The sequence below is a fragment of the Trifolium pratense genome, linkage group LG5 (genome assembly GCF_020283565.1).
Source record: "Trifolium pratense cultivar HEN17-A07 linkage group LG5, ARS_RC_1.1, whole genome shotgun sequence".
Classification (NCBI taxonomy): domain Eukaryota; kingdom Viridiplantae; phylum Streptophyta; class Magnoliopsida; order Fabales; family Fabaceae; genus Trifolium; species Trifolium pratense.
In genome coordinates, this window is record NC_060063.1 from 41,856,344 (window position 1) to 41,883,366 (window position 27,023).

A 27,023-nucleotide genomic window follows, 5' to 3' on the forward strand; every position below is an offset into this window, starting at 1 on the left:
CTCAGCAACACATGGTAAGTTTTATAGTTTTAATCAGTTGAATGACTTAAAAATTATTATGGTATTGTTAGTTTAACTGTTTTTTGACAAATAATTATAATATAATGTGGTCATATTCTTTCAGGTTCACAAGATATTATATTTTCTATCTTTTGATGGTGCATTTTTTGGATCGGAATCACTGGTTCCTGACATTCAAATTTTATTAGTTAGGTAAAAATTACCCCCTTTGTTGGATATTCTTTATATAAGCCACTATTATTTTAAATATAATAAATTAAATTTATATGTTATATATGTATCTATTATTGTATATATTTTATATTTTTCGTACATAATATCTTACATATGTTATTTTGTTAATTATATGAACCTATGCTTACTTTTTTAATATATTTGTTTTAATTCTATATACTTAAGGTATTAGGTACTTAGAATGTGGCCAAATGGGGGACCAATATTATTGATGTAGAATTTGGGCCGAAACTCAATTTTGGCCTATGACAAAGCCTATATCATAAATTTGCAAACCACATCTCATACTTCTCATTAAGATACAACAAGTTGTCAATATTGCGCCTCTCCAAACAAGAAAAACAGTAGCAAGCAATCAAAGACATCAGTTTTCAAGGAACAGTTTTGATTCAATCCATACAAAGGTATGTTTTTACTATCAATCTATTCTCCATGTTTATCTAAAACCTAAATTTAAGGAATTGGTGTATATCCAATTATGATTCATTTATGTAGGGGAGTTTGTTTCAATGTTGTGGTTATGAGAAGGTTGTTAATGGTGGTAGTGGCCTTTGCTAAGCTAATTATTAATGTTGTGCTTCATGTTTGTTTTGATTTTATGCTCTGTTTTTCTAATCAATGTTTGATACGTGTAATCTTCTCTCCTCTACAGTTCAGTTCACATAGCTTATATAAGAATCAAATTATAATTAGTTTACCTTTGATGTTAGGTGATTATTTTTTGAATTGAATTGTTACAGTTAAATGCACTTTGTAGTGGTATATATTGAATTGGATATATTTTCAACCTATTAAAGCTTATGATAAGATACTCTTATGCTATTCTATATCTATTTTATACCTCACCATTTGTACCATTCTGAGATTGATTATGCTAACTCTGTTGATAGACTTATTGATCTACATCAATATTAGTAGTTTTGTTGGTTTTTGAGATTGGTTATTCTAAATCTGTTCATAGACCTACAATTCTGATGATTATTGCAGTAAATCATCAATATTACAACTTTTTTAAAAAATTATATAATATCTAATTTTTAAATGATTTCTTATATATGGTCAATTTGAAAAACATAGCATATGTGTTATAATTTTCATTGTATCTTACAATTAACATATTATCAGATGAATGTTGTTAATGACGAACCTGTTGAACCACCGAGATCTTGGGAGATGGTTATCACTGCTGCTCATGTTCAAGGCAGAGGAGTTTTGGTACTATGCCTTATTTTGTCTACTTTTAATTTTAGCATTACTTTCACATTTTGTTGAATTCGACTACTAATTTAATTTTCAATTTTTTCACTTGCCAGCATTTTCCCCGCAGTATTGTGACTAACTATTTGCCACATCACCAACATGGTATTGTGATGGTTTTAGACAACTCAAACATTTCAGTCAATTGTAGTATAAAAACAACACCAAGGAATAGGAATGAGAAGTATCTATCTCAAGAGTGGATTGCATTTCTCAATCAAGCTAATATCAATGTCGGCCGCAGAATTAAGTTAACTATTTCAGATCCACCCGGAGTTTTGAGCGTTGGCCTCATCAATTAAAATGCACAATTCTATGATGGTCATTTTGTTTAATTGCGCTCATTTTAAAAACCATGTAGTGTTTTATATTTTGTTTACTATGAGTTTCAACTTTTATTTTAAAAACCATGTGTTGTTTGTATTGGTTGAGCTGTATAATTATTTTCTACTTAATCTAATGACAAAGAAGTAATATTTTTATTTGCTCGATACATCAAACTTTCAATCTATCTAAAAAGTATATTTTTCTTATAATTACGAGGGACTAATTTACATTTAATTTCTTAATTACAATAAAAATATTGTACAAATTAATTTTTCTGTTTTGCCCTCTCATAAAGTCATACACATGAACTCATTTCACCTATATCTCATAACTCCGTTTCTCATTCACCAACCTTATAAATATTGAGGACTTCTTCAATAACTCTTTCTTTTCGATTTTAGTGTTTCAAATGTATAGATTGCAAAAAATAGTACTACCTACTTTAAAGTTAAAAACAACACGCAACACAGCTGCATTGCAATTCTTATTTCTCATCAACCCATCTTTCTCACCTTAAACCTCATTATTTTTTAGTATAAATAAATAAGAGTAAAAAGAGTAACAGAGAAACTGAAATAAATCTAAAATCTTCATCTTCTTTCCTCAAGCTTTCAATAGTATATATCTTTAAAACTACAGAAATTAGAACCAACAAATTGAAGAAAAAAAAACAGGTGTTAAGCTATAAAATCTTCCACATCGCCATATCATATGAAACTATTTATTTGTCATACTAACAAAAATAATATTCAATCATAGGGTCTAAACAAATTCTTGCCCGTGCGTTGCACGGGTGGGATATCTAGTTGATATACAAATTCGATCCTCTCCAATTTTCTTTTTATGTTTTGTCTCCAATTCTTCATCTAATAGTTAGTAAACCATGAAAAGTAAAAAAGAATTTAAGAAGAGAGAGAGAGAGAAAAAAATGGAGGATTAAGAATACCATTGGAGAAAAAAAATTGGAGATGATCCAAATCCATTGCTATATAGTTTATTAATCATGTAAGTTATTTTGAATCCAACTAAGAGATTTATGAGCTATTCATAATAGTATGGGTTTAGTTTGAATCATATGATACGTTCATTTGATTTAAGTCAAATAAACTAAATGAACCTAACGAGTCAAACCAAACTGTTCGTGAACTTTAAATGAGCCGAACTCGAGCTGAAAAAAGAGTTCGTGTCGAACTCGAGTCGAGTTTCGAGCCAAACCAATTCTTATCGAGTCGAGTCGAGCTCAGACAGGTTCGACTTGACTCATTTCCATTTTTCAGCCCTAAGCATAGCTTAATTAGTAAGCGACATTGTAAGTTATTGCATGAACCGGGGTTCTAACTCAGGTACTCCCACTTATTCACTTTAAAAAAGTGAAATTCTAGCCAAATCTTTAAAAGATATATAGTGGAATAATACATGTGTGCAATTAAAAGATAGTGGAATAATACATGTGTGCAATTCTAGCCCTAAAAAAAAAAAGATAGTGGAATAATACATGTGTGCAATTAAAAGTATATACACCAAATCTTTAAATTAAAAGTTAGGAATAAATTATCCAACTGTCCAATTTTAATTGGATCCACATCATGGTGTGCAATTTGCCCACCTCTTCATGCAACCAAGAAAAAACCATGCAGAATGTAAATCTATTTACCCAAGCTTTGTACATGGAAAAACATTATTTAAAGGCCTAGATGATCCCTAAAAAAATGTACACACACACACCATTTCAACATCAATGCTAGGTTAGAATAATTATTAAACATGTACACACACACCATTTCAACATCAATGCTACATTAGAATAATGATAATTATGGCTTATGACTTGTGCAACTCCCCCATAAATTTAGACATGTTAGCATCACGTACGAATATGGTTTGTATTGTGGTAATTCTTGAGAGTTGTGATGAGAAACAAGGAGCGGAAGGAACGACAACAAGAGTTGAGATGGTGGATGTGGTGGAAAGACGCCACAATCGGGGTGGAAAACCGATTGATAAGTCGTGAGGACGCCACAACCGACTATGAAAGTCCCGGTTGATAAGTCAAAGGATAGGGCACGGAAAACCGATAAGCTAAAGATAGGGTTCATAGAACCAAAGAGAACAAATCTCATATTTTTACTAAACTTCAAGTTGTTTTGAAAAGTACATTATATCCCTATTTATAGTCTATCCTACATAGTAGGATTTATTGTCCACTACCATATACATTCATGATAGATCTTAGAAAATTCCCACTAACCACTATAATGACTTAGTGCACCACTAGGAAGCATCTAGAGAGCCTAGGGAGCAACTAAAAGTCATCTAAAAATCCTCCTAATACCAAAAACAAAAATTACAATAAAAATTAAGAAAATTGGACTTAATTGTTTTTTATTTAGTCCAATATTATTAGACTACAAAATCAAACCATTGATGCTTCTAATCATGTGAATTGGGCTTCAAGTTGGGCTCCAAGCATCTTCATCAAAAATATTTTAGTGCATTTTTTTTTAAGTTTCTTTCCACATGCTTAGGCAACTCATGATCACATCATTCTCTCCCTCTTAGAGAGAATTCGACCTCGAATTTATAGCTTCAATACCTCCTGGATCAAAAATGAATCTAAAGAATCCATGACATGTAACAACTTCTACTTTAGAGAACTTTTCAATTTGATTAGCAAGAAATGTGTGTTTTCCTTTCCCTTGTGATTCATGGATATAATCATATTTCCAAAAATCGTAATTTCTTTCCACTCGTTGAGAAAGTTCTTCTTCATTCACCTGGTTGCCTTCATGACATAAAGAAAAATTGTTAGGCAATTGAATAATATTAGAAGAATCCCAACATTTGACAATACAAACCAACTTAGAAGAAGGTACTAGTGTAGTTTGTAGGCATGACTTCTTAGCACTTATTTTTGTCTCCCTCTCCTTGAACTCAATTGTCTCATTATTTCTCGTCTCCTCTAATTCTTCTTTTTCTTCATGATTTTTTTTATTGTCCCCTTCTTTCACAATAATATCTTTTTCTTTTGCCACACTTTCAATTTTCTCCTTACTCCATTCTCTTTCTTTTTCTCTATCCTTCTTTAGAGCTTTAAGGAGATCATTCAACAACACATCAAAATTTGCCGAATGACTTTTTATTTGTTCCTCACTTTTCATTCTTCTATCTTCTCTCTCCTTTTCTCTATCTCTTTTTCCATAATTTCTTCCAAGTTTCCTCTCGATGCGGTCAAAACTTTCATGAATTTTTTTAAACTCACTATGAAACAACTTCTCCATATCATTGAGAAAGAGTTCTATTTCTTCATCAAATTTTTTTCCAAACATTTTTTTTTGAAATTTTTTTTTTCAACTTTTTTTTTTGAAGGTATGAAAAAGTACAATAAAATAAAATCAACAACAAAATTGAAAAGGATAGATAACACCAGATTTGAACGTAAGCTCTGATTACCAAATGATGAGAAACACGGAGCGGTCGGAACAAAAAACAAGAGTTGAGATGGTGGATGTGGTGGAAAGACGCCACAATCGGGGTGGAAAACCGATTGATAAGTCGTGAGGACGCCACAACCGACTATGAAAGTCCCGGTTGATAAGTCAAAGGATAGCGCCACGGAAAACCGATAAGCTAAAGATAGGGTTCATAGAACCAAAGAGAACAAATCTCATATTTTTACTAAACTTCAAGTTGTTTTGAAAAGTACATGATATCCCTATTTATAGTCTATCCTACATAGTAGGATTTATTGTCCACTACCATATACTCCCTCCGGCCTCATTTTTAAGCAAAAATGTTCATTTGCACACTTATTAAAGAAGTTGTTATTTTTACTAAATTGCCCTTTATAATATATTAAATTTGTATTGGGACTATGCAATCATGTTAAAAAGTATAACAATTAATAGGGGTACTTTTGTAAGAATAGCAATAAATAAAGTTACTTTTAGTAACTTTTGCTTATATTTAAGGCCAAATTTTATTGTTGACTTTTGCTTACAAATGAGGCCGGAGGGAGTACATTCATGATAGATCTTAGAAAATTCCCACTAACCACTATAATGACTTAGTGCACCACTAGGAAGCATCTAGAGAGCCTAGGGAGCAACTAAAAGTCATCTAAAAATCCTCCTAATACCAAAAACGAAAATTACAATAAAAATTAAGAAAATTGGACTTAATTCTTTTTTATTTAGTCCAATATTATTAGACTACAAAATCAAACCATTGATGCTTCTAATCATGTGAATTGGGCTTCAAGTTGGGCTCCAAGCATCTTCATCAAAAATATTTTAGTGCATTTTTTTTTAAGTTTCTTTCCACATGCTTAGGCAACTCATGATCACATCAAGTTGACGGAGTTCTTTTACAACAAATAACTTATCCGTGAATTCCAAATGCTTAGTACGATGTAAATAAATCCTTAATCGTTTAAATGTGATCTAACATGTGACAACACATAAGAGCATATGCCATTTAGTTTCCCCCGGAATGGGTTGTTAATAAGAACACTAAGAAATTAGAATAGTTGATCAACAGTGGTTAATTCCCAAACCACTTATTAGTATAGCTTTATACTATGAAAAGTTTTCGTACTTTAATATGGAATCCGTTGAGTTAAGTAATTAATGTGAGTAAGACCAACGTGGCATAGCTATGTCACAACGGGTAGTGGAGAACATCCTAAGTGTAGAACATCCTAAGAGGAGTACATTCTTAGTGGACCTTTCGAGACATACTCACCTCAGAAGCTTCCTGTAAAATGAACAAGATAATATTTGTGTGATACACCTTATTTATGTTATGTTATTCTTTAATGGATATAAGTTCAGTGATCAGCTATTTTTCAGGATTCCGGTGTTAGCACACCAAATAGAGGGTAGTAAGAAATCCACTGAGGCTTAGTAGTCTCACCCCATAATTATTGATTATAGGTAACAGGTTTATCGTTCAAGAAGCTGAGGATTGGACGGATTAGTGAGGTTATTGAATTCTGCTCGTTGATCACCTGTTTCAAGCTAAATAAACACTTGTATAGGATTATGCTACATGTACATGTATTTAGTAGTTACCATGGCTCTAATGTAAATATGTTAACAATTACATTGTGACAATTATAATTTTAAATAAATCATGTATATCTGGTATTTCCTTCAGACTACTTGTGTAATAGATCAGTTTTAATTCCGCAATTTTAATGTATTCCGATCCATTTAGACATGCTCCTATTGATATTCTAGATAAATCAATATGGGACGAGAGAGGTGAGGGAGTTGTTCATGAGATAATTCTTGGCTCTTTAGAAAGGAAATAAAAAATGCAAATTAATTAGTGTTGGTGGTTTTGGGTTTTGAAACTTAAATCTAAGGCATGCATGAGTTGAAAGATAGAAAAGAGAGAAGCTTTTGGAGTTGTGGTGGTGTTGATGTTCTGTTCGTGAGAGAGAGAGGTAAGAATAATGCATTCAGATTTCTCTTCTTTTTCCACTTTAATGAACCCCGTAGTTATTTCTTAGTTTTGACCCTCTTACATGTGATGAGGTGAGCAATTATCAGTTGGGTAATGATTTTAAACTGAGCTTTCAACATAAGAACAAAGATTGAGGTTGAGATTGAAGAACAAAGCTTGAAGAAATTAAGAGGAATTGGAAGAGTTCTGAAACCCGTATTCTTGGACATGCCTTCAGTAAAAAGGCAACTGCTCTCTCCCTATAACTCGGATTGAGATGCCGCTTGATTCTTTGGAAAGCTAATGAAATCTCGGTCGTTTGGGTGTCAGGTTTGTGAATTTTGGATAACAATTGAAGTCTGTAGACAATTTTTAATTGGAGGGTCTGATGCAGTATTTTATGAAGAAAATTATGGATACGGATCAAACGTACTCGAACTACAAATTCTGCATTTCGGCGAGTTCCAGAGACGTCGTTAGTGCGGTTCAACTGCAATTTCAGGTGGATTTGTTTAAGTAGAGACATGGCAACCATATGTCCAAAGCATAGGAATTTATTTATTTTACAAGTTAATAACATTGATGATATAGTTAGATTAGTACCTTTGAAATGTTTGAGTAATTCTTTCCCCATTGCTTATAAGTGATGTGAATGTGTTTAATAATCATAATTTCATGAAGTATAAGTTAGGGGTCAATGGGGCTTTGCTAAGAGTGGATTTAAGAACTGTTTTTGTTGTTTTAAGTCCCGGACGACTCCCGATTCGTACAATAATGATCCTTAAATATTAAACATGTTTCCACACCATTTCAACATCAATGTTTAGGGTGAAATGATGATAACTTAGAGGCTTATGACTTGTGCAAATTCCCCATAGATTAGACATTTTAACATCATATTCGATTATGGTTTATATTGTGGTGACCATTTCGAGTTGACTGTTTTTATAACCGTTAATCTATCCGTGAACTCTAAGTGCTTAGCACAACATAAGTAAATCCTAAATTGTCTAAATGAGTGTTAACGTATATCGACTCGTGAGAGCATAAGCTATTTAGTTCCCCGAGATGAGTTGTCAAATTAAGAACACTAAGAACTAGAATAGTCGAGTAGATTAGTGGTTAACGCCCAAACCATCATTTAGTATAAACTCGATTATAGTAGGATTGCCCACATTAATAGGAATCCTTTAAGTAAATAATGTGAGCAGTGACCAATGTGGCATAGCTGTGTCACAAAGGGTAGAGGAGAACATCCTGAGTGGATATCCTGAGTGGAGAACATCCTAAACGGAGAACATCCTAGTGGACCTTTCGAGACATACTCACCTCGGAAGCTTCCTGTAAAATGGATAAAGATTATAATTGTTTTTGTTGTTACCGGTGTTAAAACCGATTAAGAAAGATTTTTCAGATACCGAAGATATTACTATGTTGAGTCGCGGACTAGGTCGCTCTCTTTAAGACGTTTCGCGGCACTGTCCAAAATTGTGCAAGCAGATTATCAACCACGAAGTCCCCAGGATAAAACAGCACAGTTACAACTGTATACCGATTAGCTACTGCACTGTAGAAATCGGTCAAGAATTACACCTTCATGAATGGTGCTACAACACCACTCGAATTGATACTACGATATCAATATAGGAATCTATGGTACTACGATACCACCTTTATTGATACTACAATATCAATAGATAAACAAATGGTACTACAATACCATTCTCATATGATATCATTCAAATGTGGTACTAAGATCATTCAGGGATTATGGTACTAAGATCATTCTTGATTTGTAGGAAACTAGTGATACATTATTCACCTTTAAACCAAATTAATAATAATAAGGTTCATTTTATGTTCAAAATTTCAAACTAGTGAAATAACAAGGAGAGAATCCATGTTACAGACATCGACAAGGTTCGTGATCGATATCAAGTTCTTAATCAAATAAATTCGTCAAAACTGAAAACAACAATTTGATAACCAAAAGCATATTAACAATTGAATATCATCATCAATGAAAAACCCCTTTTTATTTTGTTTACAAATATGACAAAAAATGTTTATGTACTCCAATCATAAATATTATCAAATGTAGCAGTCATGTTTTTAATAGGAACAAGCAATATTGTTAACTCGATATTATAAGAAACATTCAAAGTTCGTATTTACGGCAAATTATACCGAAAGCAGCAAATGCATATTCTAATTTAAGACTCACATATATGCATCCAAATTTTATTTTGGTTCTTGTTCCACATGACCACTTGAACATTTTCAAAACAAGTAAAAATGAGCATACCTGAAATAATAGTAGGTAGCACGATATGAGATATTCATCAGAATTATTTGCTCGCATTGCAAGCACCTCTCATTGTTCCAGCCGTATCATATGTTAGGTTTAGGACTCAAATGGGAAAACTAACTGGCGGTGGCGGCACATCACTAGAATGTGGTATTTTTCCTCTCTATTCCAAATGTCTTTATCCCAAAAGACTTGCACATATATTGTGACACATATTGTAACCGAAGAAAATAAATAAATTGTACAATGAAGTCTCACATTAGTGAGATTTAACACCTCATTTATTCATTTATTTATTCTCAAATACACTAGTATAATTTTATTCATTTATTTATTCTCAAATACACTAGTATAATATACACACTAAAATGTTTTAGTATCCAATGTGGGACTCAATTTTATTTTCAATTCACACACAAATGTGAACTTTCTTCCAACAGTGTTCTACACCTCTAATTATGTTATGCTATTCTTTAATGAATATATATTATTGGTGAACATTTGTTCAAAGCACGGTGTTAGCACACCAAGTAGTGGATGGGTAGTAAGAAATCCACTGAGGCTTAGTAGTTTCACCCCACAATTATTTGATTATAGGTAACAGGTTGATCATTCAAGAAGCTAAGGATTGGACAAATTAGCGAGTTTATGGAAGTCTGTTTGGTGGTTACTTGTTTCCAACTTAAGAAACTCTTTTATAGGATAATGCTATATGTACATGTATTTATGAGCTATCATGGCTCTGATGTAAAGTTGTTAACGATTACATTATGACAGTTTATTCAGTTTAGTTAAACCATGTAATGTTGGTATTTTCCTCAGACTACTTTGTGTAGAACTCAATTTATTCCGAACTTTAATGTATTCCGATTCAGATATGTATGCTCTTGTTGATATTCTAGATAAGGGGTGTTATAATTGGTATCAGGTGAAGGCCATATCATTTTTTTTCCATAGAGTTGAGAAAGTCAAAACTCATGTCCTACCTTTTTTAACCCATTTTTATTGTTGAATTAAATAAATTTTAAAACTTCCTTAGAAATATCATGTACTTAATTGTAGATTGTACCTTGAAATAATACTCTTGGGTGTAGTATTCTGAAGATGATATGCTTCTGGATAAGTCAGAGCTTGATCGAAACCTCATTGAGAAGGTGTCTTGAATTTTTGTCTCTGTTTATAAAATGTTTATAAAGGCCTCTTTGGTATATAAGTCTGTAAAGTTTTAATACTAATTGCAGCCAAAAATATTCCATTATGGTTCCATCAGTTTGATTGACGAGCCATGCAAATCAGCTCATCTTGCTGCTTTGAGAATGGCTAAAGACTCCGATTGAATAATTGCATCCTCTCATATGATCCCAACCAATTTGAGATAGGCACTATGGCCATCAGCTGAGGCTGCTCGGAATGGTATAATGAGCATATGGGAACTAGCCGATGTCATAAAGATTAGTTTTTATTTGAACTAGCATATGGGAGGACACATGTGCCATTTATCATATACACTTCATAAATGCCACTACCCATTGTTTAATTTTTTATTTTATTTTCTGTTTTGTTTCAAAAATAAGCATTCCATCATTTAATATGTAATGCAGATTAGTAAAGAAGATATTACCTTTTTGACTTGTGGTGATGATCCTTATGATGATGATGTTGTATTAAATAAGCTTTTTCACCCTCATATCGAGCTTCTAATTGTTACCGAAGGGTCAGAGGGTTGTAGACATTACACCAAGGTAACTAGGTAAGCTTGCCAAAGTCAGTTAACTCAGTTATAATCCTTCATTTCAATATTTTATTTTGCTCTTCGTTCTGAAACTTGACTTGAGCAAGGTTTGCTTCTAGGTTCAGTATTTCACAATGTTATCTTATCACGCCAGTGACCAGTGTAATAGTGATTGTCAAATTTGTGTGCAATTCAGGATTTTAAGGGCAGAGTTGCAGGTTTCAAAGCTAAACCAGTTGACACAACAGGTGCTAGCGACGCATTTGTTAGCGGATTTCTGTACAGCTTAGCTTCTGACCCAAGTATACTCAAGGTAAGGCAGATATTTTTACACATTCTAGTTGTTGTTTCAGAAAATGTGTGAATGTTATGTTTGGAGCTGATGGGTTTATTTTATGTGGCAGGACAAAGAGAATCTCCGAAAAGCGCTATATTTCGCCAATGTATGTGGTGGAATCACGGTGATGGAGAGAGGGGCAATTCCTGCACTACTTACAAAAGACGCCGTCCTGCAATTTGATGCAAAATAGCAACACCAACAGTTCCTCTGTTATCAAATGTATTGTTTGTTGTATTTTAAACTATAGCTTGGGTGACGCGGAGCTTCTTTTGTATCATTGTCATTTAGGCTGTATTCTTCTACTGTATAATAAGTTCAATTTGAGTTGCTATCTCAAGCTATGATGGCTTATACAGTTATGCATAGCAGCAGCTGAGCCCTTGCTCCACCTGCAGTAGCTGCCGGTGACCCCGCTACAGCCCTTGCTCCACCTGAGATAGCTGCCGCTGCCGGTGACCCCGCTGCAGCCCTGGCTCTACCTGAAGTAGCTGCCGGTGACCCTGCTGCAGCCGTTGCTCCACCTGAAGTAGCTGCCGGTTACCCTGCTGCAGCCGTTGCCCCTGCTGCAGCCCTTGCTCCACCTGCAGTAGCTGCCGGTGACCCCGCTGCAGCCCTTGCTCCACCTGAGATAGCTGCCGCTGCCGGTGACCCCGCTGCAGACCTGGCTCTACCTGAAGTAGCTGCCGGTGACCCTGCTGCAGCCCTTGCTCCACCTGCAGCCGGTGCCGGTGCCCCTGGGCCTGCTGGCCCCCCTGAAGATCCTGGTCCCATCCCTGGTCTGCCAGATGTTCGTATTGTCAGTGCTCTTGGGTTTCGAAGTGTTCTTGCTAGAGCTAGGCGGGAGCACGCCAGATTCAATGTAGTTGTGGGATGGGGTGTGTCCGACCGCGACTATCGAATCATCAACAATCAAGTCTGGGCTGATAATGTCCGTCACCATAGGGATGATAAGGTTAAAAGTCGGTGGAGGGAGGGTCATGATGGGTGGTATCTCGTCATATAAGGTAGTTGGGTGTTTATGTGACGTTTTTATGTGATGTTTTTTGAACAAGTGTTTATGTGATGTTTTTATGTGATGTTTTTTGAACAATTGTTTATGTGATGTTTTTATGTGATGTTCCTTGTTTATGTAATATTTCAGAACCTTAAATTGAAATATTTGGTTTTTATGTGATGTTCCTTGTTTTTTGAAATATTCGATATAAGTGTTTCACTAGCTACATTAAGTAATCTCTTTTCCTATAAATATGTGACAGATGTGATGTGCTATATTACCAATACATCTCTTTTCCTACGACCAATGTATTGGTAATATAGCACATCACATCTGTCACATATTTATAGGAAAAGAGATTACTTAATGTAGCTAGTGAAACACTTATATCGAATATTTCAAAAAACAAGGAACATCACATAAAAACCAAATATTTCAATTTAAGGTTCTGAAATATTACATAAACAAGGAACATCACATAAACAATTGTTCAAAAAACATCACATAAAAACATCACATAAACACTTGTTCAAAAAACATCACATAAAAACGTCACATAAACACCCAACTACCTTATATGACGAGATACCACCCATCATGACCCTCCCTCCACCGACTTTTAACCTTATCATCCCTATGGTGACGGACATTATCAGCCCAGACTTGATTGTTGATGATTCGATAGTCGCGGTCGGACACACCCCATCCCACAACTACATTGAATCTGGCGTGCTCCCGCCTAGCTCTAGCAAGAACACTTCGAAACCCAAGAGCACTGACAATACGAACATCTGGCAGACCAGGGATGGGACCAGGATCTTCAGGGGGACCAGGGGGCCAGCAGGCCCAGGGGCACCGGCACCGGCAGCGACTGCAGGTGGAGCAAGGGCTGCAGCAGGGTCACCGGCAGCTACTTCAGGTAGAGCCAGGTCTGCAGCGGGGTCACCGGCAGCTATCTCAGGTGGAGCAAGGGCTGCAGCGGGGTCACCGGCAGCTACTGCAGGTGGAGCAAGGGCTGCAGCAGGGGCAACGGCTGCAGCAGGGTAACCGGCAGCTACTTCAGGTGGAGCAACGGCTGCAGCAGGGTCACCGGCAGCTACTTCAGGTAGAGCCAGGGCTGCAGCGGGGTCACCGGCAGCGGCAGCTATCTCAGGTGGAGCAAGGGCTGCAGCGGGGTCACCGGCAGCTACTGCAGGTGGAGCAAGGGCTGCAGCAGGGGCAACGGCTGCAGCAGGGTTACCGGCAGCTACTTCAGGTGGAGCAACGGCTGCAGCAGCTGCAGCATGGGCGGTGGACGGACCAGCTTTAGCTTTGGCTTTGGCTTTTTCTTTGGTCTTGAATCCCATCTGTGGAATAAACAGCAAGATACAAACTATTAAAAACAACATCTATTAAAACCAAACCATCTAATTGAACGATTCCTCAATAACATATGATCAAACTACAACATATAAAACAACTGAGATAACTCAAAAATAATAGATGATCTTTTTGATGAAACCAAACCACCTAATGAATGATTCCTCAAAAACACAAATGAGATAACTCTATAGCAACTGAGATAACTCTATGTTCAAGAAACAGATCAAATTACAACATATAAAGCAACTGAGATAACTCAAAAATAATAGATGATCTTTTTGATGAAACCAAACCACATAATGAATAATTCCTCAAAAACAAAAATGAGATAACTCTATAGCAACTGAGATAACTCTATATTCAAGAAACAGATCAAATTACAACATATAAAGCAACTGAGATAACTCAAAAATAAGAGATGATCTTTTGATGAAACCAAACCACCTAATGAATGATTCCTCAAAAACACAAATGAGATAACTCTAAATAAGATGATCATTTTTTGGGTACATTAAATTATGATGCAAATGTTATAGAATACTCTATTTAGCAACTGAGAAAACTCGATACACTATCCAGGAATAAAGAAAAGATACAATTTACTCTTAAGACCCAAAAAAACACCTAATAGACCAGAAAGATTATACAAATAATGAACAATGAAATTGTGTAAAAACATAAAAACTTTTTCCTTCAATCTGTTATCTTATGAGCTAGCAATAACGGATTAATCCTAATCCTAATTGAGAGGTAGATAATCCTAATTGAACTTCCACAAACATAGGCTAGCAATGACGGATTAATATATATGAGCTGGAGATGGCAAAATCAAATATTATGAATGGCTCTATGAGCTATCAAGATAATAAACTAGGAAAAAGTATGCTAAATTAAGAAGAACCCTAAAATTACTTATCATATTATATTAAAAAAACAGATCACATTAAAAGATCAAATTAAAAGATAAATAAAACAAGATAACTTCCTATAATATTATATACAAAAAACAGATCAAATTACAATTATAACATATAAATAAATAGACCATAAAATATTGAGTCAAAAAAAAAAAACCATAAATATTGCAAATGTTACTCTATATAGCAACTGAGAAAACTCGATACACTAAACAGGAACAAGACCCATTTGCATATTAAAAAAGAGATCAATCAAATCCAAATATATAATAGAGGACTGTTTACTGAATCGAAACCTTAGCAAAATAAAAATGAAACCAAACAACCTAAATAAATAAACAAAAACTCCTAAAACAAACAATTTCTTGGGTATACTAGTTTACGATGCAAATATTATAGACTACTCTATATAGAAACTAAGAAAACACGAGACACTATCACAGAATTTTAGACACAATCGCATGATAAAAAAATAGATCGATCAAAACAAAACCCATTAGAGGAATATTAAAAATGTTCGCTGAATCCAAACCTTGACAAAATGTGAATCGAAGGTCAAATGGATTTAGAAATGTTATGCGGCAGAACAAAAGTAAAAACAAACCCTAAACCCTAATTCAGAGACTCCCTATTTTATAGCACATTTTCAGTGTTTGGGCTTTTTGTTTTTGACAAACAGTGTTTGGGCTTTTAATAAACCCACTTCACAGTAAAAAAATGGAGACATTAATTTTGAAGTTTAATTGTAAAAAACACTACGTAGTAGCAAAATTAAAATTATCATTTCTTTATACGTTATTTACTTTCTAATGCAACTATTTTGTGAAGAAAAACACATAATTACATTGCAAATATAACTTAGTATTATAAACAATTATTTTGTAGTTTTGGTTTAAATTCTTAAATATTTTTTTTAATTCTTATCACTAAATTAATTAACAAATGTTAATGACAAAATTTCAATTACATCGTTTTCCACATTTTTGGACCTATCAATTTATTTTGTTGCCAAATTCATTAAATGTGTTTTTAGATTGATATTGTAGATTGCCTAGGTCATCTAATTTCTAATAGGGGTGCTGCCCACATATAACATGAAAGTAATATTCGATTGACTGCTGCCAAGTTCACTCACAACTCTCACGAATTTAAGATCATGTTGGCTTTTATGGGCGATTCGTCCGCCATTACGCCACTCTCGCAGTTCCGCCCACCGATCTTTGGAATCACAATAAGTTTACATCTAGTACATAAGCCACTAATGCAGTTACAAAATTAAAAATTAGAATGACAAAAATGAAGATGCTTGTCGCCATTTTATCACAAGCTCGCCACACCTTCACTTTCTTCAACAAAAACTTGAATCCTCGATTGCAATTGGCTTCATATGTCTGCGAAATGAATGTTGTAACAGAGGCAGTTAAGAAATGATGTCAAGATCTCATTGGTCATCAATTTCACATTTTAATATGCTAACACAAGATTCAAACACCCATACAAAAATGGCTTCAAAAATACAAGGTGTAACTTTGACATTTTGTACATACCAGGAAAGTCCAATCATGTTGCTAGCCATCATCTGCCCCATTCCGTCAATCTTAAGAAGATTGAAGAGTTTTTATGAATCAAATAATGATGGAAGGTTGTTAGTGGAAAGGATACAAACCGAACACAGTGAGACTACATCATACATATTGCTAGTGCACTGAACTCCACTTGCTTATTCTATTATATATTTATATATCGTGACCCATTTATATGATATTATGTTTAAGACTCAGTATATGGTCTAAGAACTACTAATCTGAGGGACATCAATCCCGCCTTCGCCGAACAGGCAGGCACGAATCTATTGTGGGGGCAGTGGGGTCATATTTATACAATGTGACACAGTTATTTGATTTATTTATTAGTTTACAATAGAGGCAATGATGATCCAATCTACTCATCATGTATTCTATTCAAACCTCTCACCATTATACCAATTAACCTAGTGGTTTACTTATATGATATTATTGTCTCCACGTAGTCAATTCATTGCACTACAATAAATTATAAATTAATAAGAATATTGACAAGTGTCTTACGAGTATTGATTAAGCAACCTAAAGAACTAACTTTGTATAAAAAAGTGTAGTATATTTATAACATTGATAAATATAACTACTTATATTTTTATTTAGGGTGGTTTCAACCCTTTGTGGGGATCGAACCGTGATTCTCCCTACCAAAATTAGCGCTAATAGTCATTGAACCAACTAACGAAAGGTAACTATATTTATATTTATGTTAGGAATGTTTTAGTGAATATTTTTTTCAATAATAAAAATTTGAAACAAGAATTTTTCCTTAAACTTTAATAAATGCACTCTCATACAAGTTCCCTACAATCTTAAATGGTCTACAAAGCAATGACTTCATCTATCACTTGGCTACATTAAAGACAATTGTGGTGATAGTTTGGATACAACTTATACCAACCGGTAGTGATGGTTTGGCTACAACTTTTTTTTTAAGCAAACTAATGTTTGGCTACAACATTTTTTTGTAAGCAAAATGCACTCTGCCTGGTAGTGATGTTTTGGCTACAACTTTAACTCAAGTATAAATTAACACAAATATAATTTTGGCTAGCGCTTTTATGAATAATTTAAAAATAGGATTTTGCACAAAAAAACTAATTCTTGTAAACCAGGTTTATAGATTGAAAATAAGCACATGAAGGTTTTTTTTGGTAGAGAATAAGTGCATGAAGTTATCCTTTAACTAATGTGTTTGTCTAACATGTGTAATATTATGCACATGTTAAGCCAACTTAAAATAGTTACTTTTTACTGAAAAATTACAATTATTTATTAAAAAACTATACATTTAATATAAAATGCACAAGTTTCAATACAATTCATATAAAATTATACATCTTTTAATACTTCTTAACATGCAAAATCATTGTAGCACTTAACTAGAGAAATCATTCTCTTCAAAACCAGACACAACATAAAATGGGTTCATCTCATAATATAAAATGGACCGATACAATGTACTCCCTCCGTCCCAAAATATAAGGGAAAATTGGTCAAAAAAAGTTTATGTATTAGGTTATAAATTTGGACCAAACACATCAACTTTGTTTGACCAATTTTCCCTTATATTTTGGGACGGTAGTATACAATAAATAAGGTTAAATAAAAAAAATTATATTATATAGGCACATAGCATAGCAATATAATTAGGTATCTGTGTATAACGATCAAGTTATCAATACTATATATTGATAACAAAATTATAAAGTTCGAGAAAAGAGGAATATTGTGAGTATGAGTTGTGTTCTTACTTGTGGTGATAGATTTAGATGTATAATCCAAGAGTTTAATCTTTCTCTTGGTTCACCTTTTTCTTTCTAATAGCTCCATATTTTCACTTTGAATCTTTGTTTCGGTTTTTCCAAAAGCCTGAAGTCAGAATGAGAAAACTGGTTACATCTTTACTAAAAAATAGAGAACAGTGGAGAGTGAGAAGGTGGAACTCGTGCTATCAGAAAAATAAGAGAAGCAGCTATAATTTTACATCCAATCACATGGGAAGTAACCTAAGCAAGAAACTCCCAATCGGAAACCGACCCAATTGGCTGCATATATATAATGCCTAACAAAATAGTAGTATAAATGATATCTACTACCACCACAGATCCAAAATCAAACCTAGATCCAAAATCAAACCGGCTCAATGTAACCACCACAGATGGTGGTGCGATCTGCGATGAGATCTTTCCTCACTGTGTTTGATTCTTCTCCATCGAGTTTTTTCTCCTGGTGTTAGTAGTTGCCGCTATTTTGGGTCGAATTTTTGTTTTGACTGTGGTTTATGGATTTTGATTTCAACTGACAGCGTCTCCGTAGTGGCGGTGGTCGTTGGTCAGTGGGTAATGCCTTTGCTTCTCTGGTTATGGATTTTGAGACACTGCGAGGCTGTTTTTGGTGATGGAGTTGGCGGAGCCGCCAACTAGATTTGGCTCCAGTGGTGGTTATGGCACGGTCGTGGTGGTGAGGTGATGTTGTGGTGGCTAGAGGGGATGAGATGCTGTTGTTGTGGCGTTTGGATCTAGCGCCGCCGGTGGGTGGTTGATGTCGTGTGTAATTGGTGTTTCTACGATACTTGATGCTCTGACTGTTTACAAATCTTTTTAAATTTGCAAAACTCTTTTTGAGTCTCTAGTGGCGGTTTTCTTGTTATTTGGTTGGCCTCTTTTATGAGTTTACTTAATCCAACAGTTCTCACTATTTGTCCATAATGCACCGATACATGAATTGACTCGTTCTAAAACAAATAAATAAACATAAAAAATAAAAAAAGTACTATGTGGGTGGTACCGGTACCAACACTTTGTCTAAAATGGAGTACCTATGCATAGCTTTTAATAATATCCTGATTTCATGTCCTATTTATTCTTACTCTTATAATAATTTTCTATTGTTAAGGGGTCTTGGGTTCAAAAAATATGCGGGTTTTAAACCATGAGTAGTTGATGAAGGCTAAGTATACTTACTTGTGGTCTTAAGAGCACCCTCCAACGGCTCATTCTTTCTCGGTTCTTTGAAGGACGAACCAACTTTTGTTGTCTTTTACCAGTGGAGTCCGCCAAGCTGGTGACACGTGACCGTCAGGACGCAATGTTCATTGAGGAAAGAACGCTGTAATTTAATAATAAAATAATCATCACATAACTGAGAAATTAACCAAAACCAGAGGAATAAAATTCATCCCGCCATCAATTAACATCAAACAAAGTTAGATCTTGAAATTTACTCTCCAGTAGAAACCCATATCACACTAAAAAGCAAAAGTAAAATTCAGATCTTGAAATTTTTGTTGGATTGAAGATGCTTGAAGATGAGATGGAAAACATTCATGTCTCTGTATTTGAAGCTTCTTGAGAGAAAGATTGTATTCTAGAGAGCCTGAGGAAATGATGTTCTATTGTTGTGAGAGATGAAGCTTGAAAGAAAGATCGTATTTTCCGGTAAAGAGATGGATTCGCCTCTTCTAGATGGATCGAACGATAAAGGAAAAAAAAAAAAAACTGAAACAAAGTAAACAATATGTGGGATAATTTGTGGGACCCGTTATGAGTTCATATGGGTTGTATGGTTGGAGTGAAAAATAGATCAGTTGCTGCATAATGACTTGGCACTGTGGAGCCCACTCAAGAACTCAAAGTTGAGTTGCACCATTGTAGATGCTCTAAGGGTGATGAAAAGCTTTCGAATATCAGCTTAAAAAAGGTGAAATTCAAACTACGAGCTCCTTGATCAACAAAAAAACCAGAACTTGTTCAAAAATATGGACGAGACAATAGTTTTAATAAAACAAATTTATTAATTTTATAAATTGTAATCATAACAAATTTTAAATGTTTTATTCTAAATAAATTGTTTATAATGAACTTAAATGTCAAATAGAAGTTAATAGACTTGTGTGAATGTTGTAAGGGTCTCTAAACTTGTTTTTCCTTCAAATTAAAAGGATTATATTAGACCAAAGCACCATTTATTAAGTAATTTGTGAAAGAAAGAAAGAAAGAAAAAAACTATTATTATTTAATGACAAATTCCAAGCAAAATAGATCAATAAATTATTTTAATATCAAAATGGTAGAAATAAAATACCTGGGTTTACATATCTTGCCATTCCCGATTATGAGGCCGGCAGAGCAACATATGACTCATTAGCTGCAACAATTACACACGGGGCGGACCCAAGTTCAAGTGTGGGTGTAACAAATATACATAGCATCTTATATTTTTTCACGTTGAACCCTTTAAAGTTTGGTTTGTGGATTTTGCACAGCCTGACCAAAGAGATTCAAAGAAAAAAAAATATGAGAAAGATGATAGGGGGCAGCATGATATGCAGAAGGTAGAAGAAGTAAGCTTTTTTAGACAGAAGTGGCGGCCACAGTATGTAACATATTTGTATCTACAATTTAGGGTTTGGTATATATAATTTGGGCTTTATTGCATGACTCAAAGGCCCAATTTTTAATTGGGTGTTTTACATAAAAAAAAGAGTCCACTGCCACGCTTTTTGTTTTCTAAATCATAATAAATAAATAAATGATTATGTTTGTCAAAAAAATAAATAAATGGTTATGCTCGTAAAAAATTAAAAAAAAAAAAAAACATGACCTTCATGCAGTTATAATAGAAATAAAAATATATAGTATATTATTATGAACTGGATCTCTCACCTTTCTTGCGAATCCACCCAGTTGTAAATAGAGAAGGTCGTAGAAAATCATGAGAAAGAAGAGGTAGAAACAAGTACTGACGATGCCAAGAAAAGTTACAAAAAGGAAGTAATTAAGGACACACGTGAAGTGAAAGTACTTTAGAAGGTTTTGTTTAAAACGGAAATAAGGACACATGTAATCCCTCGCTCTCTCTCCCACGTCTTCCTCCTCTTTAAGAAGACAGAAAACGTATCTCTCACCTCTCAGTGTCAATTACACATGCAAATTCCCTTTCTATGGCACAACACTATGTTTGAAAGAAAATATCGAACAAAGAAACTATAAAAATGTTCTGTCTTGCTGGAATTTTATGGAGAAATTGCAATTAGCCAGTATGACATGTTGTCATATGATTAAATAAAGAGAAAATTATTATTAACATAATATTAATTAATTGACTATTTTATTTTAATTTTTTTGTTATTCATACTCCTAAAAAAAATTATATATTTAAACTATTGATTAAATTTTGTGGCTAAATAATCGTGTATTCTCTCATTTATAAAGCGGAGTACTATACGAAGACACGTACTTCCAAAAAAATGAGATAGATCTTACCCACCATTGGATATTTTTCCACGGATCTCACGTGTCTGACACTTTCAGCGCGTCAGCAGAATAACTTTCAATCTTGGCCGCGTAATTCTCTTCTCAAATCCAAGACACAATCTAGTGTGCCCATCAAACATTGGATTCCATGAAAAGTCTCCGTAATTCTCGTCCCAAGAAAGCTGCACGGGAAGCAAAGTCTTTTCCCTCTCTCCCATGTGCATCTGTCACTAACACCAATCCTTCTTCCAATATCCACTTGACACGTGGTTATATCATGTCATTTCCTTCTCTTCCTTCAAATACACACGACACGCGTGGACAAAACACTTAAAAAATGAAATATAGCAATTAAAAATTCTCTCTCTCTCTCTATCTTGGAGTATATATATTGATAAGAAGTTTAAAATACTAGAACTATAGAAGTTTTTTTTTTTTTTGACAAAAGAACTATAGAAGTTTTAAATTGGAAAAGATAAGAATTCACCAACCAAATAAAATATCTTAAAATGTACCACATGTTAGCTTTTTGCTATCAAATAATTACATTGGAGTGAAATATAGGCGGACAACAAACTAAGCCGTTGTGTATATCAAAATTTTTGTAAAACTATGTTCTTAAACCTAGGCGACATAACTTTACTGCAGTATGAATGTATGATCCTTCAAACTTCTTTCAAAAGGTCTACCGACTCTAGAAATCGCAATTTTAGATTTTTTTTTTTTAGATTAAATTAATTTTTTGCCAAAGTTGATAAATTTATTATCACCTTTTAAAAAAGAGGGATATGTTGTTAGTTGTTACAAAAATGGGATCTCCAAAAAAACGAAACTAACAATACCAGATCTAGAAAAAAATAATGCAGAATCCTTCTCATATTTTGAAGAGACTTTGCAATACTTTCCATTCAATTCATTGTCAAAACATCTGTATAAATAGGCTGAGTGAAAATTTACCTCGTTGATAGCAAGAACTTGACCATTGCTCTTCTTCACCGGATTTGGATTTCTCCAATTTTTCCTTAGGTTTTCTCTTCTTTTGCAAATTAAGCAAAATGAGACAAAACATGAATCCAAATCCTTCTTCACCTACTTCAGCTTCCTCGTAAAATACCTAATCAAAATCGATGAAATCCAAAATGAAACATTCAAATTCAATATAAAAAATCTAAAAAATAAATACATCAATCAAAACCCTGTATTACACTACAGATCTAACTTAAAACAAACCATAAACCTATAAAATGAAGAGACAATGGGAAATACAAATTTGTGTTGCAAATAAAAATCCAGAACAAAATTAAAAAAATAGTATCAAACGTATGTTCATGTGGGTTTAACGGAAGGAAATACATATAAAGTATCATGCATCACTAGGGGGTCGAATCGTTGTAGGAATAAAAAAAGAACTTTATTAGAAAAAAACGTTTCTTACCTTATGAATCTGACTGAAGAAAGTAAACCGGAAAAAATGCTCGGATCATGAAATAAGTCTATGGATTTTGTAGACGGGAGAACGAGTGGTACAAATCTGGTGTTATTACTCGCGATCCAGTGAAGGTGGCCGGAAATGGCATCTGAATATGGCGGTGGAGGATGTAGATCTCAACGGGGGTGGAAATACGGTGGTCGCTGCACAGAAAGCCATTGGTGGCCTGAATGTGGCGGTGGTGATGTGGGTAGAAGACGAAGAAAAGGAGTTTGCAGAGAGAGAAAAATGAAACAAAATAGAAAAAACATGAATGTTATAGCAACATCACACGTAGGAAACAAAAATACGACATAAAAGGTGTAATTTTTATATTCTTGTAAGGGTAACATGGTAATTTCCATGATGATTAGTGGGATCCACCACTAACATTCACTTGTGTCTATTTTTCTCCAATTGAAGGAATGATAAATGGAGGGATAGAAATTCTAAAATTTTAGGGTCCGTTTAGTACGCAGGATAGAATAGAGATAAGATAATATAAGAAGTTGGATAAGGAAATGATAGGATAGTGGCAGGATAAGCACATATTTTGTCATGCGTTTGGTGCTTGCAGAATAAGCATTCTTTTCAATAAAACTAATTAATGCTATATATTTGAGAAATTAGATTTGTTGTTTTTTTGTAAACAATATATTCAATTTTTTGGAAAGAGAAGTGTGCGAAAAAAAAATATACTATCATATTGTTAACTCAGCTTAAACTAAGGATTAAAATAAAATAACAAAGAACCAATATGATGGGATTAAAAATAGGTTAAATTTATCTTTTATTATTGGTGCACCAAACAAAATATTTAAACATGATAGGTTAATTTTATACTATCTTGCCTCTCTATCCAGCACACCAAACGGACAGTCATAGTCTCTTACAAAACTAACCATATTTCTCTTGTAATTCTAAATTTTTATTCGAAAATGTTAAACAGTGCCCCGGGTGCACTGATTAAGCATATAGACATTTTGTCTTGAAAATTGGGTATTCAATGCACTAAAATTGTAAAAAATTATTTTATCACCATTAATTTTATATTTTTTTTTTCCTTTTTTAACATGTTTAACAAGTGTCACAGGATACTGTTTAGCATAACCCAATTTTATTTAGTGCATAATATTAGAAAGAAGTACAAAATAACACAATTTAATAGGCTTGTGTATGGTCGGATATTTTGACAAACCAAATCATATCCAAACCAAAACCACTTATATGAATTTGGATACATGACCATAACTATATTTTTTTATAAACCGGTTATATAATTGGTTCTTAATCTGGATGCGGATACATATCCGGATATTTTTATAAAACCGGTTTAAAAGTGGTTAATTTTTTAAACCAATTTTAAACCGGTTATTTTTAAGACTAAATTAAAAACTTTCCTCAAATTCCTTCTCTTATCTTCTTCATCGCAGCAGCAACTCCCTATGTTTTTCTGCAAATCTACAACTTAATTAATCGTGTAACGATTCACCTTCTTCTTCAATGGCGTCTTACTATCGTGTAGCCATGTCTTATAGTTTATCAAAATTTGTGAAAAAAATCGTGGTTGTAGGAATAAGGAGAAATCCAATTTAACAAATAAACCTTAATTTCACAGAACTTCTGTGTTTCTTCGTCTCATATTCATTTTCCAGATTTGAGCAAACTTCTGTTTGAAAAGCTTCTGTCGTAACTGAAACTTTGCATACCAATTGTTCAACACCCACCGCCACACTACCATGTCACATAAAAATAAAACAATTTTTTTGTTATGATTATGAAAAATGTTTAAACAATTTTGTTGTTGTTTAAATCTTAAATTTTGTGTTGCATGATAAGGAAGAAGATTGAAGTTTTTTGTTTTGAATTTTATGAGATAATGATAAAAAAAAATCAGGGAAAAGAACACAATCGTGATGAAGACGAAGAAATCCCAAATTATAGAAATTTTGTTTTGTCTTTTTTTTTTTTTTGTAAGCGTTTTGTCTTCCTTTTAAACAAACTTATACAAATAAAGTTTCTGTTTTTTATTTTATTTTAATTCATCACTACAATAAACTTATCACGCACTTTGATCACTGCCTAGCCGTCTCCCACTGGTCTCCAGAATTCGCTTCTCCAAATGCAACTGTTGAGCGCACCGTTGTCTGGGTACGTTTTCCCGGTTTAAATTTAGTTTATTATGATGAAAGTTTCCTTCTTGCTATGGCGTCGGCAATCGGTCGTCCCATAAAAGTGGACATCAACACTTTGAATGTTGAGAGAGGCAAATTCGCAAGAGTTTGTGTCGAAGTGGACTTAACGGTACCAGTTGTTGGAAAAATTTGGGTGAATGGACACTGGTACAAAGTTCAATATGAAGGTCTACGCTTAATCTGCACTAATTGCGGTTGTTATGGCCACCTTGGCCGGAAGTGCCCCCTCTCCAACACCGTGCCGGAAGTTGCGGCGAATCAACACCGAGAAAGTCAACCTGTCAACAATTCTCGGTCAACTCATCAACACTTAAATCGGAATCAGCAAGATTTAAATGTTATTTCTCAAAATGGCATTGAATTAAATGCAGGCGCGGAAGAAAAGGAAACAGAAAAGGAGCAAATCACAAATAATAAGGATGAATCATCAAAGCTGCATGGTGATTGGTTGTTAGTGACTAGGCGAAAAAAGAAATCTCATCAACCCACCACAGAAAACTCAAAATCTGTTACACATACAACAAATAATTTTAATGTGTTGTCTCCCCTGGCCCACCAAAAGAAATCCAAAGCAATAAATCAGAAATTACCACCTAGACCAAAAGGAAGTGAAATCGCGCGCCCCAATAAAAGTAGCACAGATCCCAAACGACGACGTCATGATGACCAAAATCATGTGCCAATTATTTTCCCTTCCAATCATGAGCCAATCATTAAAAGTGACCCCACCACTCATAAAAGCTTATCACATGATCTTCACAAAAGCTTACCATCCCCCCCATGCAAAACAAACGTGACCCCACCCCCCATTTTGACTCATGTGACCTCCCCAAATGACCATAATACCCCTGACATGGAAAAAAATCACAACTTTGACCCTAGTTACATATTTCAGCTTGTTCCTCATACAAATAACGACCAAAAAGATGTCCACCTTGCCCATGCGAAACCGAATTATGACAATGGAGATGATAAATTTGAAAATTGTGAAATTATTAGTGAAACTCCCAAGCACAATGAGGAGGATATGGTCACTTAGTCTTTTTCTCTCTTCTGCTCTTTCCCTCTTCGGTTTGTTATGGAAGCTCTCTTTGATACTTCAATCCTCTCTTGGAATATTAGAGGGGCGCAAAATAACAATGCTAGAAGACATATGAAAGAAGTGATTAGAAAGTATCATCCAACTTTTCTTGCTATTCTTGAAACTCATGTGCCGTATGCTAGATTATCCACTTTTTGGATGAACAATGGTTATAATCCGGTTCACATTATTGAAGCTAATGGACACTCCGGAGGTATCTGGCTCTTACAACAATCTACTTCCAATGTTACTTTGACTATCAAGGATTCCAATCAATACTCCATTACCTTTACCGTGAATAGGGGTAATGCTTCTACTACATGCACTTGCGTGTATGCTAGTCCTAACCCTTCTCTGCGCACAAACTTTTGGAACTACCTCATTCATCTCCACCATTCTATTGTTGGACCTTGGATGCTCATCGGAGACTTCAATGAGACCCTTTCTCCTAGTGACCAAAGAGGGGGCATTTTCCAACACTCTCGAGCTGCTGTCTTCGCCAAC

The 27,023-nt window shown here is 34.3% G+C and overlaps 3 protein-coding genes and 1 long non-coding RNA gene across 21 annotated transcripts; 2 read left to right on the plus strand and 2 right to left on the minus strand.

The window, feature by feature from the left end:
- The first annotated feature begins 539 nt into the window (after nucleotides 1-539).
- Nucleotides 540-2,005, plus strand: LOC123882935. The gene is made up of 4 exons (XM_045931586.1): nucleotides 540-659; nucleotides 751-783; nucleotides 1,381-1,470; nucleotides 1,569-2,005. The coding sequence occupies exons 3-4, from the start codon at nucleotides 1,381-1,383 to the stop codon at nucleotides 1,812-1,814; spliced, it is 336 nt and encodes a 111-aa protein (XP_045787542.1). The 5' UTR covers nucleotides 540-659; nucleotides 751-783; the 3' UTR covers nucleotides 1,815-2,005.
- Nucleotides 2,006-3,945: 1,940 nt separating this feature from the next.
- Nucleotides 3,946-12,351, minus strand: LOC123883897. Its single transcript, XR_006800518.1, has 3 exons — nucleotides 12,246-12,351; nucleotides 11,214-12,053; nucleotides 3,946-9,589 (listed from the first exon to the last, which is right to left on the minus strand). It is a non-coding gene; the product is annotated as an uncharacterized LOC123883897 (long non-coding RNA).
- Nucleotides 12,352-13,154: 803 nt separating this feature from the next.
- Nucleotides 13,155-23,535, minus strand: LOC123883898 (testis-specific gene A8 protein-like). 18 transcript variants are annotated; one of them, XR_006800519.1, is made up of 9 exons: nucleotides 23,211-23,525; nucleotides 22,733-22,889; nucleotides 21,789-22,071; nucleotides 20,604-20,785; nucleotides 19,484-19,628; nucleotides 18,272-18,389; nucleotides 16,485-16,534; nucleotides 15,470-16,328; nucleotides 13,844-14,004 (listed from the first exon to the last, which is right to left on the minus strand). XR_006800519.1 is itself a non-coding variant. In XM_045932852.1 (4 exons), the coding sequence occupies exons 3-4, from the start codon at nucleotides 14,002-14,004 to the stop codon at nucleotides 13,372-13,374; spliced, it is 531 nt and encodes a 176-aa protein (XP_045788808.1). In that variant the 5' UTR covers nucleotides 22,733-22,889; nucleotides 23,211-23,525; the 3' UTR covers nucleotides 13,155-13,371. The 18 variants fall into 18 exon arrangements, 1 of the variants encoding a protein (XP_045788808.1); XR_006800531.1 differs by having other exon boundaries at nucleotides 13,845-14,004; nucleotides 16,275-16,328; XR_006800533.1 differs by lacking the exon at nucleotides 16,485-16,534 and having other exon boundaries at nucleotides 13,842-14,004; nucleotides 23,211-23,535.
- A 1,913-nt stretch (nucleotides 23,536-25,448) lies between these two features.
- LOC123886693 lies at nucleotides 25,449-26,477 on the plus strand. The gene has a single exon (XM_045935986.1). The coding sequence runs from the start codon at nucleotides 25,449-25,451 to the stop codon at nucleotides 26,475-26,477; it is 1,029 nt and encodes a 342-aa protein (XP_045791942.1).
- Nucleotides 26,478-27,023: the final 546 nt, after the last annotated feature.

Coding starts and splice junctions, on each gene's coding strand:
- LOC123882935 (XM_045931586.1), top strand. CDS start 1,381: ATGAATGTTGTTAATGACGAACCTGTTGAACCACCGAGATCTTGGGAG. Junction 1,471..1,568: donor TTCAAGGCAGAGGAGTTTTG/GTACTATGCCTT, acceptor TTCACTTGCCAG/CATTTTCCCCGCAGTATTGT.
- LOC123883898 (XM_045932852.1), bottom strand. CDS start 14,004: ATGGGATTCAAGACCAAAGAAAAAGCCAAAGCCAAAGCTAAAGCTGGT. Junction 13,807..13,908: donor CAGCCGTTGCTCCACCTGAA/GTAGCTGCCGGT, acceptor GCTCCACCTGAG/ATAGCTGCCGCTGCCGGTGA.
- LOC123886693 (XM_045935986.1), top strand. CDS start 25,449: ATGGCGTCGGCAATCGGTCGTCCCATAAAAGTGGACATCAACACTTTG.